The 16747-nt window shown below is 49.5% G+C and overlaps 1 protein-coding gene across 1 annotated transcript; it reads right to left on the bottom strand.

Moving 5' to 3' along the window:
* Window positions 1-17: 17 nt before the first annotated feature.
* SGSM3 (small G protein signaling modulator 3) lies at window positions 18-16490 on the bottom strand. Its single transcript, XM_010080465.1, has 19 exons — window positions 16461-16490; window positions 14877-15023; window positions 14617-14724; window positions 13579-13722; window positions 13010-13205; window positions 12642-12787; window positions 11479-11706; window positions 10505-10559; window positions 6664-6791; window positions 6190-6345; window positions 5584-5638; window positions 5091-5140; window positions 3647-3721; window positions 3477-3547; window positions 3072-3120; window positions 2646-2731; window positions 2156-2278; window positions 510-570; window positions 18-95 (listed from the first exon to the last, which is right to left on the bottom strand). The coding sequence occupies exons 1-19, from the start codon at window positions 16488-16490 to the stop codon at window positions 18-20; spliced, it is 1986 nt and encodes a 661-aa protein (XP_010078767.1).
* Window positions 16491-16747: the final 257 nt, after the last annotated feature.

Raw genomic sequence — 16747 nt, 5'->3', positions numbered from 1 at the left:
ATGGGGCGGGGTGGGGGTCACCCATCTATGTCCCAGCTGAAGAGATGGTGCTTCACAAGCATGTCCTGCACCCCTTCCTTCAGTGGCTTCTTCTCCTTCTCCTGCAGGATGACAGAGAGACCCGGGTCAGTGCACTGAACCCAGAAAAGGGGAGGTTACGTCTGCAGGCAGAGCCAAAGCATGCTGAGGTCTCCAGCAGCCAGACAGAGCAGCCTTCTGCACTTCCCACCTCCACGCAGCTGAAACAGGGAGAGGCCCTGCAGTTTGGAGAGCACTGGGGAAGCGAAGAGGCCTGACAGTTCCCTCTGCCCCAGTTGGGCAGGGGCAGGCAGCATGCCCTGCCAGTGAGCTCCCACGCACAGCCTGCCCTGGCAGCGAAGGGGCCCGTCCGCAGCCTCTGGTGCCGGCTCAAGCGGAGGCAGAGGATGGGCTTGAGCACAAAGCTGGGAGAGGACGCAGTAAGCAGAACCCACGGCTGAGGGAGAGAATGAGAGATGCCACCTACTCACCTCCCTCTTTATTGGCAGCTCCCAGTCCTGAGAGAGGCTGAAGGCAAATTTGCAGAGGACTCTGCAACAGAAGAGAACGATGGTAACACCCATGCGCACACACCCCCAGCCTGGGCCCAGAACCGCTGCCCCCAGGCACACAACTGCAGCAGCTCCTCAGCTTGCCCCGGCACGCTGCCAAGCTTACAAGGATGGAAATCCTTGTTTGTTGGTGTTGAAAGGGCAGCACAAGCCACTGTTCCCCACTCCTCTCTGGGCTTCACATCCTGCCAGGCCCAGGCTGGGAAGAGAAGCTTGAAGATGTGACTCAAGTGCAACCCCTACAGAGCCCGGCACAGCAGCGCAGGGAGGCACAGCCAGCCCCGGGCTCTCCTAGAGTGCAGACACCAGTGGCTGAGGACTGCACACAGCGAGGGGACTGGGGAGGAGTAGACCCCTGCCAGTAGCACGTCACAGTTTCTGCACCCCCCGGGGCAGGAGAAATCTCCTGACCCCCATGCACAAGTGCCGCATGGGGATGGCTCATGGAGCTCCCTCGCTGCACCCAGCTCTGATCAGGGGCTGCAGGTACAACCTCAACCCTGACCCTAGGATGGGGATGCAGAGCTCAGACCTGGCAACAAGCACATCAGTCCTTCAGGCTCAGGGGAAACTCTGCAAGGGGGTCTCCTCCAACTCCTGCGGCAGCAGGGGAGCTGAGGCCCTCCACAGGAAGCTCGCTGGGGAAAATATGGCATAAGCCTCTGCTCCTGCTCCACACAAACCCAGGCCCAGCCATGAACCCATTCCACTTGGTCCTTCGGCTGTGCTGAACTAGCACAGTCACCATGCTGCAAGAGAGCAGCCATGCGACCCTGCAGCATGGAGGTGGAGGGGACTCCCTTCCTCCCATTCACCAGCAGCAGCACAAGGAGAACAGAGCACCCCGAGGTGCTACAGATGGTCCCACTGGGGCCAGTGGCAACCAGATGGCACAGACAAAAGGCAGTTCCCACAGGACGGCAGCAGCAACAGGGCTGGAGTGGTGGTGGTGGCCGAGGGGTTTGCTCTGCGGCTCCCTGGGACTGGATGTGGCTTTGCAGAGTGCAGCAGAGCCAGAAGCACGCAGCGTGGATGTGTGCCCTGGGCTCCAAGAGATGTGCTTTGTAGGAGTTCAGGCACGAAAGCCACGTTCAGCCCCTGATATCGCTCCCTCGTTTAACCAGGAGTCAGCCGGTGACCAACTCCTTCCTGGCCAGTGACAGCCAGACTGTCTCCCCAGCACATTCCCTGTTCCCTGCTTGGACTCACGGTGGCTGGCAGAGGACCTGGAGAGTAGGGGGGTGGAAAAGGAAGTCTCTCCATCAGAGTAGGTGCAGGGCACAGTAGGAGGTTGTTGGCAGGCAGAAGCTACCTGCTTGTCATGACAGCTCCCCAGGAGCCAAGCTCTGCTCTTGGGTCAGGCTGGCACAGTGCACTGCATTAAACCGTCTAGGCAGTCACTGCTGTCTCAGCACGCAGAAGGAAATCTGCTCAGCGGGGATGTCCGGGCAGCCCATGCTGCTACTCACTGGAGAGGGCCCAAAGCCAGCCATAGCGAGGGCCACCTCCTGCAGAGGAGGAGGAAATCTATTCCAGACCTCGGCGAGGCCTGTGGAGACACTCACCTCAGCTCACATTTGATCTGCACCCAGCCAGGACTGCGCAGGAATGACCAGGGATGGAACCACTTCTCCACAGTCTGCAGACTTGAGCACAGCACCTCCAGCCACAAATGCAGCACCTGCTCGCTGCAGCAATGGGGCAGAGGCATGTTACTTTGCTGAAGCCAGGGAAAGAAGCCCCATCACTTTGGGATAGTCTATTTTCAGCCCAAGCCTTGATCCCAGCCCACAGTCCTATCCCCTGTGGGAACAGGACAACCCAGTAAACTTGTGTGAGCCGCTCCATGCAAGGAGAGCTACTTCTTCCAGCCAGGAGCCAGGCCCAGCGTGATGAACAAGACAGGAGCAGGTCCCACTCAGTAGCTGCAGTAAGAGGGAGAAAAAGACCCTCTGGCCTAAGGCAGATTGAAACAACTGCTGCCCTTGAGCCTGCTCTGCCCCTCCCAAGCTCCTTGCCCCTCACATCCAGGGGTATGAGGACTGGATGACTCACTTGAGTCCAACGCAGATGAGGGAACGAAGTTTCACGTCCATCTGTGCGTGTGCAGCATCGTGTGTCATGCTCACAGCCTGAACCGCCTGCCGGGTGGGAAGATGTGGTTACCGCCTTCTCAGCCTAGCCTTAGGCAGGGCTGGGCTGGCAGCCATCGCAGCAACGCAGCCAAATGCTCCCCTCCCCAAAGCTCCCCTCCCTTACCCAGTGCCACCTGCTACCATCAGAGGGGCCGAGCCTTCCCAATGGCTTCACTTTCTGCCTTTCCCCAGGCACCTGGTGTCTCTACTGCTTCCCATCAGGGAAGGCCTGGGGGACTCTTGAGCATCTCCCTAGAGAAGGGCATCATCCTCCCTCCAGCAGCCTCCACGGGAAACTTCCCCACATTAGGAGCTGGGCTCTGGTGGGGCTAGGAGCAGCACTCACCCGGTAAAGCAGCTCCTCTGGAGTGAGGACTTTGCCGTCTTCATCAAGCCTGCAAAGACCACAGCAGAGAGCTGGCTAGCTCCAGAGCCACCCTGGGCAATGAGCAGGCCTTTCTCCCTCCACACCCCAACAGTTCCCCTGCTACTGCTGAGCCCACAGGTAATCCTGCAGCCACAAGAGAGCAAGATACAGCCCCAGAAGCAAACACAGGAGCACAAGGAAGGGGGCAAGAGCCACTGCCAGCCCCATGTCAGCATGGGCACAGCAGCCTGTTGATGCCACACCGACAGGAGGGTGGGGCACACCACGACCGACCCTTCTCAAGGGGGAGAGCAACAGCAGTTCAGTGAACATGCAGGAGCAGGGCACAGACCTAGCCACTTCGTGTGAATAAAGTGGCCTTACCTGTACGTCTTGCAGAGCACAAGGCGAGAATACACAGAGTCAAAGTCCCGTTCCACTTCCCGTCTTGCAGCCTAACAGGGCAGAGGAACACTCAGTACACTCTGCCCTACAGCCCCCTGACCCCAGCCCTCTGGCAACAATGCCCCACGAAGGGAACTGAGACATCTCACCTCTTCAATGAACAGCCAGGGATGGCAGGGTCCCCCCAGCAGAGATGGCTTCTTCAATCCATGTTCAAATATGGACTTCAAGGCTGGACACAGCGTCCCTCGAACCAAATCTGTCACCCCTTCTGTGACTGAGTCATCTCCAGCGATGGAGTACTGAGGAACACAAAGAGCCACCTCTCAGCATACTGGAGAGGAGGCAAAGCATGGAGGTGGTCTGCTCCAGCTCTCTGCACACACCTCTTCCACTCCCAGGTGCCCCCCAGTCCCCCCTCCCTTAACCCCTTATGTTCTTGGTGGCTCTTGCATAAGGCACCATGTTCAGTGCTACTCCCCTGGGAATTACTGGGACACCAGGACCTTTGTGCCTGGGTGCTGCCCAGGAGGCCACATGGGTGACCCCAGCACCATCCTGGCAGCACTCAGCATGTAGGAGCTGCTGCAGTTCGGTGTGATGCTGAGCTAAGGTAAGGAGGGGGACTTGCACTGAGGGTCTCTGGGACTCTGTAAGCTGATAGAAGTCAGGGGAAATGGGGGCAGATGGGAACTCCCAGGTCAGCTGGCACACCGCTCCGAGGTGTCACCCTGACACACTGTTAGCACGAAGGATATTCCAGTATTAGGATGAGTGGGATCCTCTCTATTTCCACAGCTGGGAGGAGAACTGCTCAGCAGTACAGGGTGTGTTTACACACCAAGAGGTGATCTGCATCTAAGGAACAAGCCCCAAAAAGGGGCTGAGGAAGCAAGTGAGATGTCAATAGTGACATCTTTCTAGGGGCTTCTCTTGGGGTCTCAGGTCAGCCTTTGAGCCCTCCCTCACTCTCCAAATGCTGAGGAGAAGGAGAACAAGGCCTTCTCCACTTCCCCTGCAAATTGCCTAGGCCAACAGCTGATGACATTTGCCTCCCACACGTTACCCCAGCCTTGAGGCCATATTGAGGTATCTGCTCTAAACAGGTGGCATCTAACCCCTGCCAGTTGCGAGAGGAACTGAGACAGAGTCCCCTCTTTGGCACAGCTGCTTGGGGAGGATCCACTGTGGGTGACTACAAAGCATGAGCAGGATCCACAGCCTCAGAGGAGGAGGAGAGCACAGGCAGCAGGGAGCAGCAGAAACGCTGCCCACAGGATCCTGCTGCTACCTGCCTGCTGCTTTCCTGAAGCTCATGGCTAAGGCCTTGCAAGGCCAGGCATCACACTCAGCTACCCCCTGCAGCCCTCTGGGACCCTCATTCTCCACTTGGTCAGCATCAGGAACTTGAGAAAACAATCCCAGGAGATAAGCTCCCTGATCACATCACTAAGTGCTCAGTAGCCCTAGAGAGCAAACAGACTCAAGAAGGGAAATATATGGCGCTTTTCAACTATGTTTTTTCAGGTATGACAGGACTTTTTTTTATGTTGGATTTTTGTTGATGTTATTGTGGTTTGTTTTTTTAATTACCTCTTTGCTCCGCTCATCCAAGATCTCCACAAATTTTGCAGGAAACCAACCTATAAAGAATGGAGAAAGAAGCAAGTCTGACACTGAGAAACCTCTGACACAGACAAGGCCAGAGCCCAGGGGAAGCTGAGAATAACTCAGAATTCATAGAGTCCAACCCCAAAGAAGGAACCGAGAAGCCTCAAAAATCATAAGAATTAAGGCAACTGCAAGAGGAAGCCAATTACAGGACACTTCCCACAAGCAGCAGAGATGATGTACACCCAGCCACCCTGTGCCGGGACGACAGAGCCTAAACTTGCAGTTTGGAAGAAGTAACCACGTGGCTGCACCACTGCTCTCATACCCTGCTTTAACATTTCCCTTGTCCCTGGCGGATGCCCCAGGTGATCAGCAAAGCCTTTGCTGCAGATGTGCCAGAGCAGTAGCTGTGGATGAATGGATGCTCTGCATCTGGCCCCACTCTCCCCAGCGCACCCCATTCCACTCTCACCTCTCAGTCCATTCAGCTCACCCACCCAACAGTGCTCATCCTTCTGGGAAATGATCTGAAAAACAGGGAGTGGAAAATGCTGGTTGAAGAGAGTGCAGTGCCAGGAGGGCTACAGCTGCCCGGCTGCACGTGCACAACGAGGGCCTGCTTTCTTCTTAACTGTTTTGCCAACGTTCTCTTCTCATGTGGCCCAGGGCCTTCAAGGCTAAAAAGCTACTGCAAACACAACGCTACCCATTTTCCCAATTTCAGATAGGACGACCCACAGCTAAAATGCAAACAGATGCTTTTACAGTCTTACCACAGCTTAGTGTGCCCTGTTAAACCAGGACCCAGGTTGGACCAAATCAATCTTTTGCTCAGCTGTATGGCAGCCAGAAAAGGAACTTTGTAGTTGCAGTGAGAATGACCCACAAGGCAACTCACAGGAACATACTGCCTCATCCCCAGGCAGCTCCCAGAAACACCAACTGCTTCTCTTGGACTCCTAACTGGGTTTTGAGCCAATCTCCTCCTTTCTTTACCAGCAGAAGAGGCAGTGCAGCATCCCAAACAAGCTGGGTCTGCATGGTCTTGCCCTGGTCCCTGTCTCATAGGCTGACGCACCGTAATGATGTCATTCTTGCGGAAGCCCAGCTCATCGTCATCGTGGCGCTCAAAGTCCAGCAGTGCCTTGGCTCGCCGTCGTCGGTTGCGGGAACAGGCCACATAGTTCTCATGGTCCCGCTGGTGGCTCTCCATGCTGTAGTCTGGAGTCAGATCCTAGTATGCATGTGGATGAAGAGCAAAGAGGAACAAGAAGCAACAGATTACTCCCAGCTGATCTGCCAAAGCTTGCATGCCCCTGTTCCCAAACCTTTTCCTTCTCTTAGCAGGCAGAAAACCTCTCACCACAGCCCTCCTCCACCAGGGATGGGTTGAGCAACCCTCACCCTCCACCCATTACACCTGGTTGCTTTCTTCCTCGAGCCTACACATTCCAGGAGCATTTGAACAGCCCTGTCCTGTGGTGAACACTCAATACACTCAATACTCATGCCTGGAGCACACAGCAGTGCAGATCCAGCTGTTCCCACTCACAATGCTGCAGTTCTTGGGATCCACACACTGGAAGTGCCGTGCCACCTGGAGAATGGCCTCACGCAGGTCAGCCACCAGCTCCGTCTGCTTGATGTTCTTGGCTTTCAGTGCCTCCAGATCGTCATCCCCTGGGGAAGCCCACATAGCCAGAAGGAAGGTGAGGAAAGGAAAACAAGTATGAGGTATTCATTTTTTTGTTAACGTTAGAAATCATTGACTCTACAGAAATTAAAAAGCCTGACATTAGAAGTACCTACACTAAGGCAGGTACTTACTGCCAATCAATTCAATAATGTAAATAACCAACACCAATTTAAGTGTCTCAAATTATAAGGAGCTGGTATTTCAAACCACATATGGAACTACAAGATGTCATCTTTGATCTGTCTGGACAACTCAGTGTACCACGGTACTGCGTACTACTTTAGAGAAGTGTCTACGCAGTATATAGACAGATGAATGGTGGGACACAAATCTAGGGAACTTTCAAAAATTCTCTTCAACTGAAATTCTCTTGAAACTGAAACAGCTTTTGGTTGAACTACTTCTGATTTTTGCATACCTCAGAGGCTGGGAGAATATTCTTCACTGAGTCTTGAAAAAGATTTGAAAAACCAAGACAGCGCACTTTCCTGCGTCAGTCTGAGCCATGAGAGAAAAGCTGCCATCTGCTTAAGACCTTGACCTCCCTAAGAGCCAGATTTCAAAGGTTCTGGGTGTATAGAAATGGTCATAAGTAAAGTAAAAGTTACCAAAGCATCTTTCAACTGTCATTAATCAGCCCAGGAGATCTGACAGCCTAATTTGTGCAGAGAGATACCTAATGGAATGGATTCTTTACACCATTAATGTATCTGAACGCCTTAAAAATTGGGTACACGATGTTTGGGAACAATGAACCATTTGCTTCTTTTTCTAAAATAATGCTGTTTGTTTTAAATTCAGAGCGTATTTTCATATAAATCTCTCTTTGCTCTCTCTAATATACTGAAGATGTGGTAGCTTGATTAACGAAATCAACATTTAAAATGATGTATTTTTCACTGAACTCCACTTTTTATACAAACAGTCTTTATGCAAGACCCACCTAAATCACTGGCTAGCAAATTAGCACTCTGCTTATCTGCTAACAGCATTATAGAAACCAATATGAATAAAGTGTGTCCCGAGCTATACAGCTGCTGAGACAGCTAGGTACACATGAAGCTTCTGCTTATGAAAAAGTGATTAACACAATCTTTTAATCACAAGTGATCCTAATTAAAAGGACTAAAACTTTAAGAACATAAACAGCACAAAATTAGATCTAAAGTTATTGTTACAATTGTTTTCTGTTTGCTAAACTAAATTATTAGAGAATGAGACACACAGAGCTTAAGAGAAAACTGACCTTTGCTTCTGGACTAGAAAAATTGTAGGGCATACTTGCTCCCAGTCCAAGCAATGAAAATTAACAAAACCTGCTCCTCAGTGGCCGGGGGTAGGAAATAGAGCATGTAAAAAGTCTTACTACAGATTCAGAGACACAAAGATTGTAAATAGACAAGCGATCACGCAGACGGCGGGGATTCCCAGAAAATTCATGTTGCTAAAACAGAATGTGACTAAAGAAGAAACTACTCAACCACAGCCACACTAGCTCAGCGGGCTGCCCTCATTTACATAGATCACAGATTCTTTCTGTCATCATTCAGTCCCTTCTGGCCAAAATACCGTTCTCCTCCCTCTGTACGCTGATCAATCCCACCCAAACAGAAGCAGAAGATATGGGAAGCAAGCTCCACAGCCTCCCACCTTACAATATACATGATACAGAGGAAAGCAACTGGGGTTCCCACCAGATTCACCTCACTGCACCCAACACACCTGCACGTACATTTCCAAAACAGGAAACCAGTGCAGGATACGCCACAAGTGAGGAGGCTCTATTTTGAGCCTGCCAAGACTGACTAGCTGCACAGCTGTGCAGAGGAGAACTAGATCTCCTGCATTTCCTTGTTCCAGTGCCCTTCCAACAGGAAAAGGGGAACATGCACATCTTGTTCTCCGCCAATCTACCTTTTGATGTTTCTTCTTTCTATTCTTTCATAAGAAATCTGGTCCAACTCCTTGAATCTCAGCTAGAGAAAGCCCTGGCCAACCTGATCTAGCATGAGCAAGATTCTGGCTTTGAGGAGGAGAGGTTTGACTACCGACATTTAGAGGTCCCTTCCAAAAAGTGTTCCTGTGATTCTACAACTCCTGACCAAGTCACTACTACATCTCCATTCACTCTAAGAAAGAAGAATTAAGTTCTGGGTAAGTTCTTACTCCCACTCAGAAAAGGGCTATGAACCAGCTCTACAAAGGAACTATCAGAGGCAGCAGACTTTACAATTAAGGTTGTTTGACAGTTCCCAGTATAAGGTGAGTTTATCATGTCTAAGCTTTCCTTCTCACTTGGGCTGAAGTTTTCCATTCTGGTCATCTGTTGCAGGATGATAACTTCTCTATTTTAACCAATGTTTTAATTACTAAGAATATTAGGTAAAAAAACCATGACAGTCACTGTACAGAAGCCCCACTAAAACAAGGAAACACTATCAATCATCTCAGTTCTACCACTGATACATCTTGAAGCTTGAACTTAAAATTTATCTTTGTGTGTGCGTATAACTCGCCGTCACTTTCATAAAGCTACTCAAACTTGGTCAAAGAGACTTCCTGAGACACAAGAAAGATGCATTTGCCAGCTAAGTTCCCTGCTGGTTCAGTCTGTACTGGCTTTATGATAACGTTACATATAAGAGGTCTGAGTTTAGGTTGCACAAGTAACTTTCCTGCATTTCTTCACTTCTGCATGCTTGACTTTACAGCTTCATTGGTCTTCTACCATAACTTTTATATGTAATGCTGTATGTGCTTGTAGCAAGCCTGTGACAAATATATCAGCTTCCTGAAGAACATCAGAAAAGCTCTTCTCTGAAAAGACCAGTAAAACCCTGTTTTAGATTTATTCAGGCCATTTCAACCACAACAGGAACACTATTTGAACCCTGTAAATTCAGTATGTTGTCTTCCTCCGGAAAAACAATTTCTGTGGTGAGATGTGGCAATTTCAAGAAAGCTAACCAGTTGCAAGGAAAGTGATGACAGTGAGGCTTACAACAGAAAGGGCTATTATGGAGTCACAGAAGCAAGTTACTGTTAAACCCATGCAAAACCTATTCTGGCCCTGGGCTTTCTGGACAGACACTGACTTAGCTCGTAAGTGACGAAAATTAAGACTCAGAAGGGTTCAAAACATAGCACTCTCAGAGTAAGTGAGGGGAAACATCAGTGAGGTTTGCATTTAATGTTGATAAGTGACACACCGGACAATCCTGCCCCATCTCAGATCTTCAGAGATGTTCCAGAACTGAGCAGAATAAGATCAGGCAAGTACAACACCCAGCCCGTGGACTGCATATGGTCTACCAGAAAATATGCTTGACCTGTTGAGTCAGTGCAAGAAGGACCTGACAGCCAGGCTGAGCTGCAGCCTGCTCTTAGTCACCATTTAAGGACTAGTGGAAGGTGTCCCCATCCATAGCAGGGGGGTTGAAACTAGATGATCTTTAAGGTCCCTTCCAACCCAAACCATTCTATGGCTCTATGACTAACCACCTAACCTAAAATTCACTTTCTGACCTCCGGCCAAAGCAAGCAAGTAGAAAACTGCACTTCTTCCCTCTCATCCTTCAGTTCTGGCTCCCTCTTCTCTGCTTTCTGTGTCCCAGTGTTTCCCTGCTTTGCTCATTCCCCTCCCTCCTAGGCTGCTCTATCCATCAACACCACATGAAAGGCACAGGATTGTTCTTACCAAAAAGTAGAGAAGTGATGCCAGATTTCCTGCGCTGAGTCCTGCGTCGCACAATCTGAGGGAGAGGGAAGGGAGAGAACAAAATGCACACATTAGGACAGATTTCAGAAATAAAATAAAGCATTCCTCCACACAGGCCAGCTCTGGGCAAGGGGTCCTGACAGCTACCACTGGAAGGGGCAGGCAAGTCAACTGGCAATTTTAGACAGGAGTTGTTCTAGTTCTAATGCAATGAATCAGCTCTACTGCTTGATCTGCTGCATGTGCAACAGGTTATTTATAGCTCAATTATTACGAAAGCATAATTGAAGTTCAAGAATCAACCATGATTCAAGTGAACAATTTTTGTTTTAATTCTACTTGTTGCCAAAAGCAGTTCTACACGTAATTATATATCAATTTCTAAGTGAATGCCTATTAAATTTTAGAATTGTAGGAGTGTCTTGTGATTAGCACACAAACGAGCATCAAGAATAAATCTTCCACAGAGGCTTCACAAACAGGAGCTCCTACATCTGCAACTGCAGACTGTAGTCCAAGATTAAACACAGGTGCACGTTTTATTCAGCTCCTCAAAGGCTGCTGCTGTTTTATGACTTTATCTTCCAGAGTTATGTTAGTGTATCAGTTTCTTACTAATGGATTAACTCCAGTTCCTACTCTGCAAATTCTGCCAAAAGCATCTGTTGTTTCTTTTAGTTCCCATTAATGAAATGCACTTTCCATCATAACTCTCATTAATGATAATTACAATCAATGTCAATATCCCTTTCACCTGGGGATTTATCAACCAGGACAGGTCTGGCAGCATTTTATTAGTACAGACCTCCCCCTCACTTCCCAATACACAGTCATCCTGGAGCCAAAATCCTTAGACAGGAGGACCTCTTGCTCACAAAAAGCAATTGGGAGGGAACATGTAAGGGAACTGTAAAAACAGAGCAGCAGAGGCTGGTGGGACTCAGTGCACTCACTTTGGATAAATTGTTGACAGTGGTGCTGGAGTTGAGCAGCTGCCCTTGGTCAGCAATGAGGTAGGCCAAGTGTTTGCGACGCTGGGTCTCCACCGCCACATCTGTCAGAGAGCCAGCCACGCGCATGGCCTCCCGCAGCAGCACATCTGCATCTTCAATCTGACTTGGGATGTCCGAAAGCGTGTTGAAGATGGAGGCAGAGTTCTCGGACTGGATTAGCTCATCCTCCTGCAACGACGCAGTCATTTGCTACACAGAACAGTGAGCATGACAGCTACGCTCTTGGGTTTGCTAGATGCAATTTTACATTCAGTGTTCAGCCTGGGCAGATACAACTAGACAAATCCATAAAAAAATTCCGCAGGAAAAGTCCAAGCTACCTTTGGAAGGGGAACAGCATCTTTTTCTGCTCTACTGCACTGAGACCTCCCCCCAGAATTCTAGCTGGCATGTTTCTGAATCACAGCATTCATCACTGAAATTAAGTGAAATCTGCAAGGAAATACAAAACCAAAGCTATTCTGTACCCACTGCCAGGACTGGGCACAGCAGGGATCTTGCTGGGGACAAGGGAATGGAAGCTGCTGCTCTGTCTCACACACTACAGAGTGCCTACCATGTCAAACAATGCTCCACCTTCCCCTTACTCCCAGCAGGCTCACCCTTTCCCTTCACACAGCAAGCTAAACTACAAAATTATTTTCCACCTAACAAGGAAAAGATCAGGCTGGCTAAGTGTAAGCCAGCCAAGTAAAATATAATCAAAATGCTCTTGGAGCATTCAACAATGCCATCAAAAGCTTCTCAGATGACCACAACCTCAGCTTGATATCTCTGCTCAAAGATGGTGCAAAATCAAGCGGTATCTTGGTTTAGGTAAGACAAGCCCTCAGGATGGGATCTAGAGTGAATAGAGGGGGACAGCTGATGGGGTTTAATTATGAGGGAGGAAATGAGGTAGGTGGGGTAAACAGCAATCCCTGATTCTTGCATAATGCCTTGGAAGTTTTTCACAGCCTCCAGTACTGAAGAAGGCAGGAAGTCATCTCCCCTAGCACACTCCCAAACCACATACAGAAAGTGTATAGAAAAGCCTTCTTGCCCCTAAAACTCAGAATTAAACACTGAAGCGCTACAAAGGAGGAAGAAGAGGTGGGAATTACCTTCATACTGAGCATGCCCAAAGTGAGCTGGAACAGCACCAGAGAGCCCTCGTAGAAGAAGAGGTCCCAAATACGCAGCAGCAGCTTTATGTGGACAACACTAGCAAAAGAGGTGAGGAACCAGTGCAAGGTGATCAAGGAGAGCTCTGTGAATTGAGACATGGAAAAAAATCACAGCAGAAGTAGTCAGCCAACCAGTGAAGATGTCTTAAGTGCTGTCCTCCCAGCTTAAAGATGACCATGCATTTGCCTCCAGGGCCAGGTTTGCTCCTAGCCCTGCTGCTCTCCCTTTGCAAAACAAGAACAATAATCTTTGTCTGTATGTCACCCTGGCAAGAAAAGCTATGGTTTCTAGGGCACGCTTTTACCGATGTCATGCTCCTGAAGCAGTTTGTCCAAGCGGGGCAAGTACTGCACAATGAGCTGCCGCAGGACACGCTGGTCTGTCTGCACGCCCATCAGGGTGGTGCTGAAGTAGGAGGCAGGAACCAGTTCCTCAATGATAGCGCACATCATCCAGAAGGCATCTTCCTCCTCCAAGAAGAGCAGCAGAGAGGCAGCCACCTAGGATTTTGAAGGAAGAAGAACTGCATGTCCTAAGAGGTGCTTCTTCACATGAAGAGATGGACCAGTGTGTAGGTGTTCAACGTCTTCCTTCCTCTGCAGCAGCTCTCCTGCAGTCTCCCACTGAAGGGATTTCTCCTCAGTGTAATGCCTGTCCCTCCCCAACATATGGACTGAATTCTTCCACATCTTTGGATGCATGGTGCTACTCTGCTCTTCCTTCCCTAGGAAAAACATTCCATGTGGAATGGATTTCCCTTCAGCTCATCCAGAGGCCACAGTGGCTGGCAGCACTGCCTCAAATCACTTGCCCCAGCATAGCCACCCCAGACCAAATGATCCCTATCATAAAGACACCCTGAAAGCAGGTTACCATGCCAGTGCCTTGGCAATATCCAATCTCTGGGTAGAGCCAGGCAAGTCCTCGTAGTATCCTGCGTAGCCGTGGCACCCCGATACTGTTCATGTTGGAGAAGCAGGCGTTGCTAGGCATCGTGCGGAGCAAGTCTTTTTCAATCTGCCAGACAGCCATAAACAAGGACAAGGTCAGCTAGCAGCATCTGAACAACTTCCTTCTGCTCTCTGCCTTGGCACCTTGCCTCAGGGAACTCTGCTTCCCCACCCCCATCCATAAGTCCTTAGGCACCAAAGATGGCCCTGTCCAAGCACCTGGGGTCAGTTGACAGCCTTCACTGACACGTGGGAAAATGCCAGTGCAGACAGTGACTTGGTGTCTCCCAATAAATACTTGCCTCAACTCAGCCCCTAGCTTCACCACTGAGAACAGCAGGCACACTGGTAGGGAATTTCATCTGCTTGGATTTTAAGCAAGGCTTCCCAACAAACGTATTATAAAGAGAAACCAACAACCTACCATTCTGAACCTAGCTTCTTGGTGAGAGGTGAACATGTGCAGAGCCCAGTTTCTTTTGCCATGGCCTTTGCCTCCTCCCACAAAAGGAGAGGTCAGAGGAAGAGGGAAAACACTCTGTAACAGTCTTGTCAGTGTTCAGAGACTTTGTGTTCAGGGGAACAAAGACAGTCCCTGGAAGCAGCTGCTACTACCTCAACAGAGTTGCATCTGTCAGCCTTTCATCCTGCACCTCCCTCAATGAATATCAGGATGTTTGCTGAGATGCAACTGCAGCACTGTTTTCTAGCCTGCAGGTAACATGGGTCGAACCCCTTTCCTGCTGTCCTAGGAAGGAGGGGAGCTGCACAGTTCCTATTCCAACACAACAAAGGAGAAAGATGGCCAACAGGATTAAACTTTGTCAGGATTCAACCACACTTGTCCTCTCAACTGTTCTTGCTGCAGATGTTAGGAAGACACCCCTACCTCCTCAGTCAGCAAATCTAGCCCTTCTTCCCAATCCCCTGTGCCTAGTTGGCACTAGGCAGTATCTCCTACCTGTTTGGCAGCAATGGTTTCATCGTTAGAGCTGTTTTTCACAATATCCCGATATGACATCTCTGAATTCCTCTTCTTCTGCAAGGCCCCTGACAGGCGCATCCACAGCTGGGGAGACAGGGTGAACAGAAATATAAAAGTCAACAAGAGAGACACAGAAAACCACTATCTAGCACCCTCTCAACCAAGAGAAAGTGGTCTTGCTCTGTTGTCTCTTACCCCAGGCAGGAGAGCCTGCCCAGAGCAGGCAGCACTCTCACCTGTGGCCTCATGCTGTGTGGGATGCCGGCTAGCACCAGGGAGCGCAGCTTGTCTGAATGCGGTAGGGTGACCTCAATTTTGTCCCAGGTGAGGTCGCCCACGTCATGGTTGTGTGTGAATTCCAGATGAGCCTGCCACTTGAGCCTCTGCTGTGGCTCCTCTGTTAGTGGGACCCCCAGAAGCTTGCTGGAGTTTGGTTCAGCACCATCTGCCTCGGCAAAGGGAAGGGAAAGAAATAGGGACAAGTGAGAGGGGGAAAAGGAGAGGGGATGAACACAGAATGGGATAGGAAGGAGGATGGCCATCTGAAGAAAGCACATTTAAAACATTCATATATTCCAGCCAGAGCATGGAAAGGCAAAGCTTGCTTTCTAACTGTCTTCTCCACACAGTAAATTTTATGGTCAGAAGCAAAAGGCACTGGGGCCTTGAGAACTAAAAAGCTGTCAGCAGGCTTCTAGTCTCTACTTACTGATTTAGAGCAGAGTGTGGCTGGAATTAAACAAGACCCCGGCAGCACTCATCCTGTTGGGTTTTGTAAGGATCTGTAAATCAGGCTGACAAAAGCACAGACAGCCTCAGAGGTGGCAAGCAGAAGCTATATGCTCATACAAGTAATGAGGTGCAAAATGTTAACTTTGGGGATATTTAATCATCATGAAGAAACTTTAATAGGGACACTTCCAAATTCACAATGAGAGCACACCTTAACCTAAGGCTGGCTTTCTAAAATAGATACTTTAGCACAAGTACAGGTTTGACATAAGGCACTCTGTCCTTCATCATATAACACATCCCAAAAATGCAGTCCAAATCTTTCTGCTGATTTTATAATGCACAAATCTACAGAATGTTCTGGCTGAAGAAAATTGCTGTGCCCTGTCTGTATCTCCAGGTCACTGCTTCAAAGTAGATCCTCTATGACTGAAGGTGCCTCAGGGCACACATGGAAACAACTTCTGCCCTTGCGCTGTATGGCCCGAGCCCTGGAAATGTCCTCTCAGAACACATAAAGCAATTCCTACATCCCCCACTCCTTTCTCTTCCTCTTTGCAAAGGCAGCCAGCTGTTGTAGTTCAATGCCCAGCTGCAATAGCACTCCACACCTCCTATTTGGTCTCCTGCTTCTATACCTTGCAGAAAAAATAGGATGTAGGTTCTGCCCCTACAGTTTGCCCTACACTTTGCCAAGCTGCTAGGCTGGGCAGAACATATACTGCTGCCACTCATCTTGGCTGCAAGTTTTTCAAAAGACAGCATGTGTCATTGTGCTTGCTATTGGTACTTACAGTGCTGCTGACCACGACAGAGACCTCACTGTCAACTGGGAAAGTTGCCCTTCCCCAGCATGCAGCTGCTAGTGGGAATGACTCACCTACGACACAAGCATAAGGGGATGGAAATGACTCTGCTGCATATTCTATGCTCCAGACTCCCATAAGGCCAGCATGTCTAATGCACAGCCCTCGAGTTGATGGATGGGTAGATGAGACCTAGCACAGAATGGTTGTAAAATCACCCAGAAGCACAGGAGGGGCTGGACCCAGACACAACGGAAGGGTTAGGGATGGGACTGACTTTACCTTCCTTATCAACTCGGAAACCAAATTCATCATAGTGGAACTCTGGCTGCTCAATGGATTCTTCTTTCTGGGGAACGTGAGGAAGGAGAACAGACACTATCACCAGTTTTGAACAACTGAGTAGAGACACATGGATATTGCCCCATCCCACCACTGCCCGCACCATGCCCTCTGAGCAACCAGACTCCATACCCTTTTATTTTTTATGCCTCCCACCACAATTCCCAGCTGGGGAGGTGTTACATGCAATTCCCATTTAGACTTTTCCATGGAAGTTGTGAAGCCCT

This window comes from Pterocles gutturalis, unplaced genomic scaffold, assembly GCF_000699245.1.
Source record: "Pterocles gutturalis isolate BGI_N339 unplaced genomic scaffold, ASM69924v1 scaffold16854, whole genome shotgun sequence".
Taxonomy (NCBI): Eukaryota; Metazoa; Chordata; class Aves; order Pterocliformes; family Pteroclidae; genus Pterocles; species Pterocles gutturalis.
Note: the sequence above shows the minus strand (reverse complement) of the source record. Positions and strands in the feature narration are given on the sequence as shown.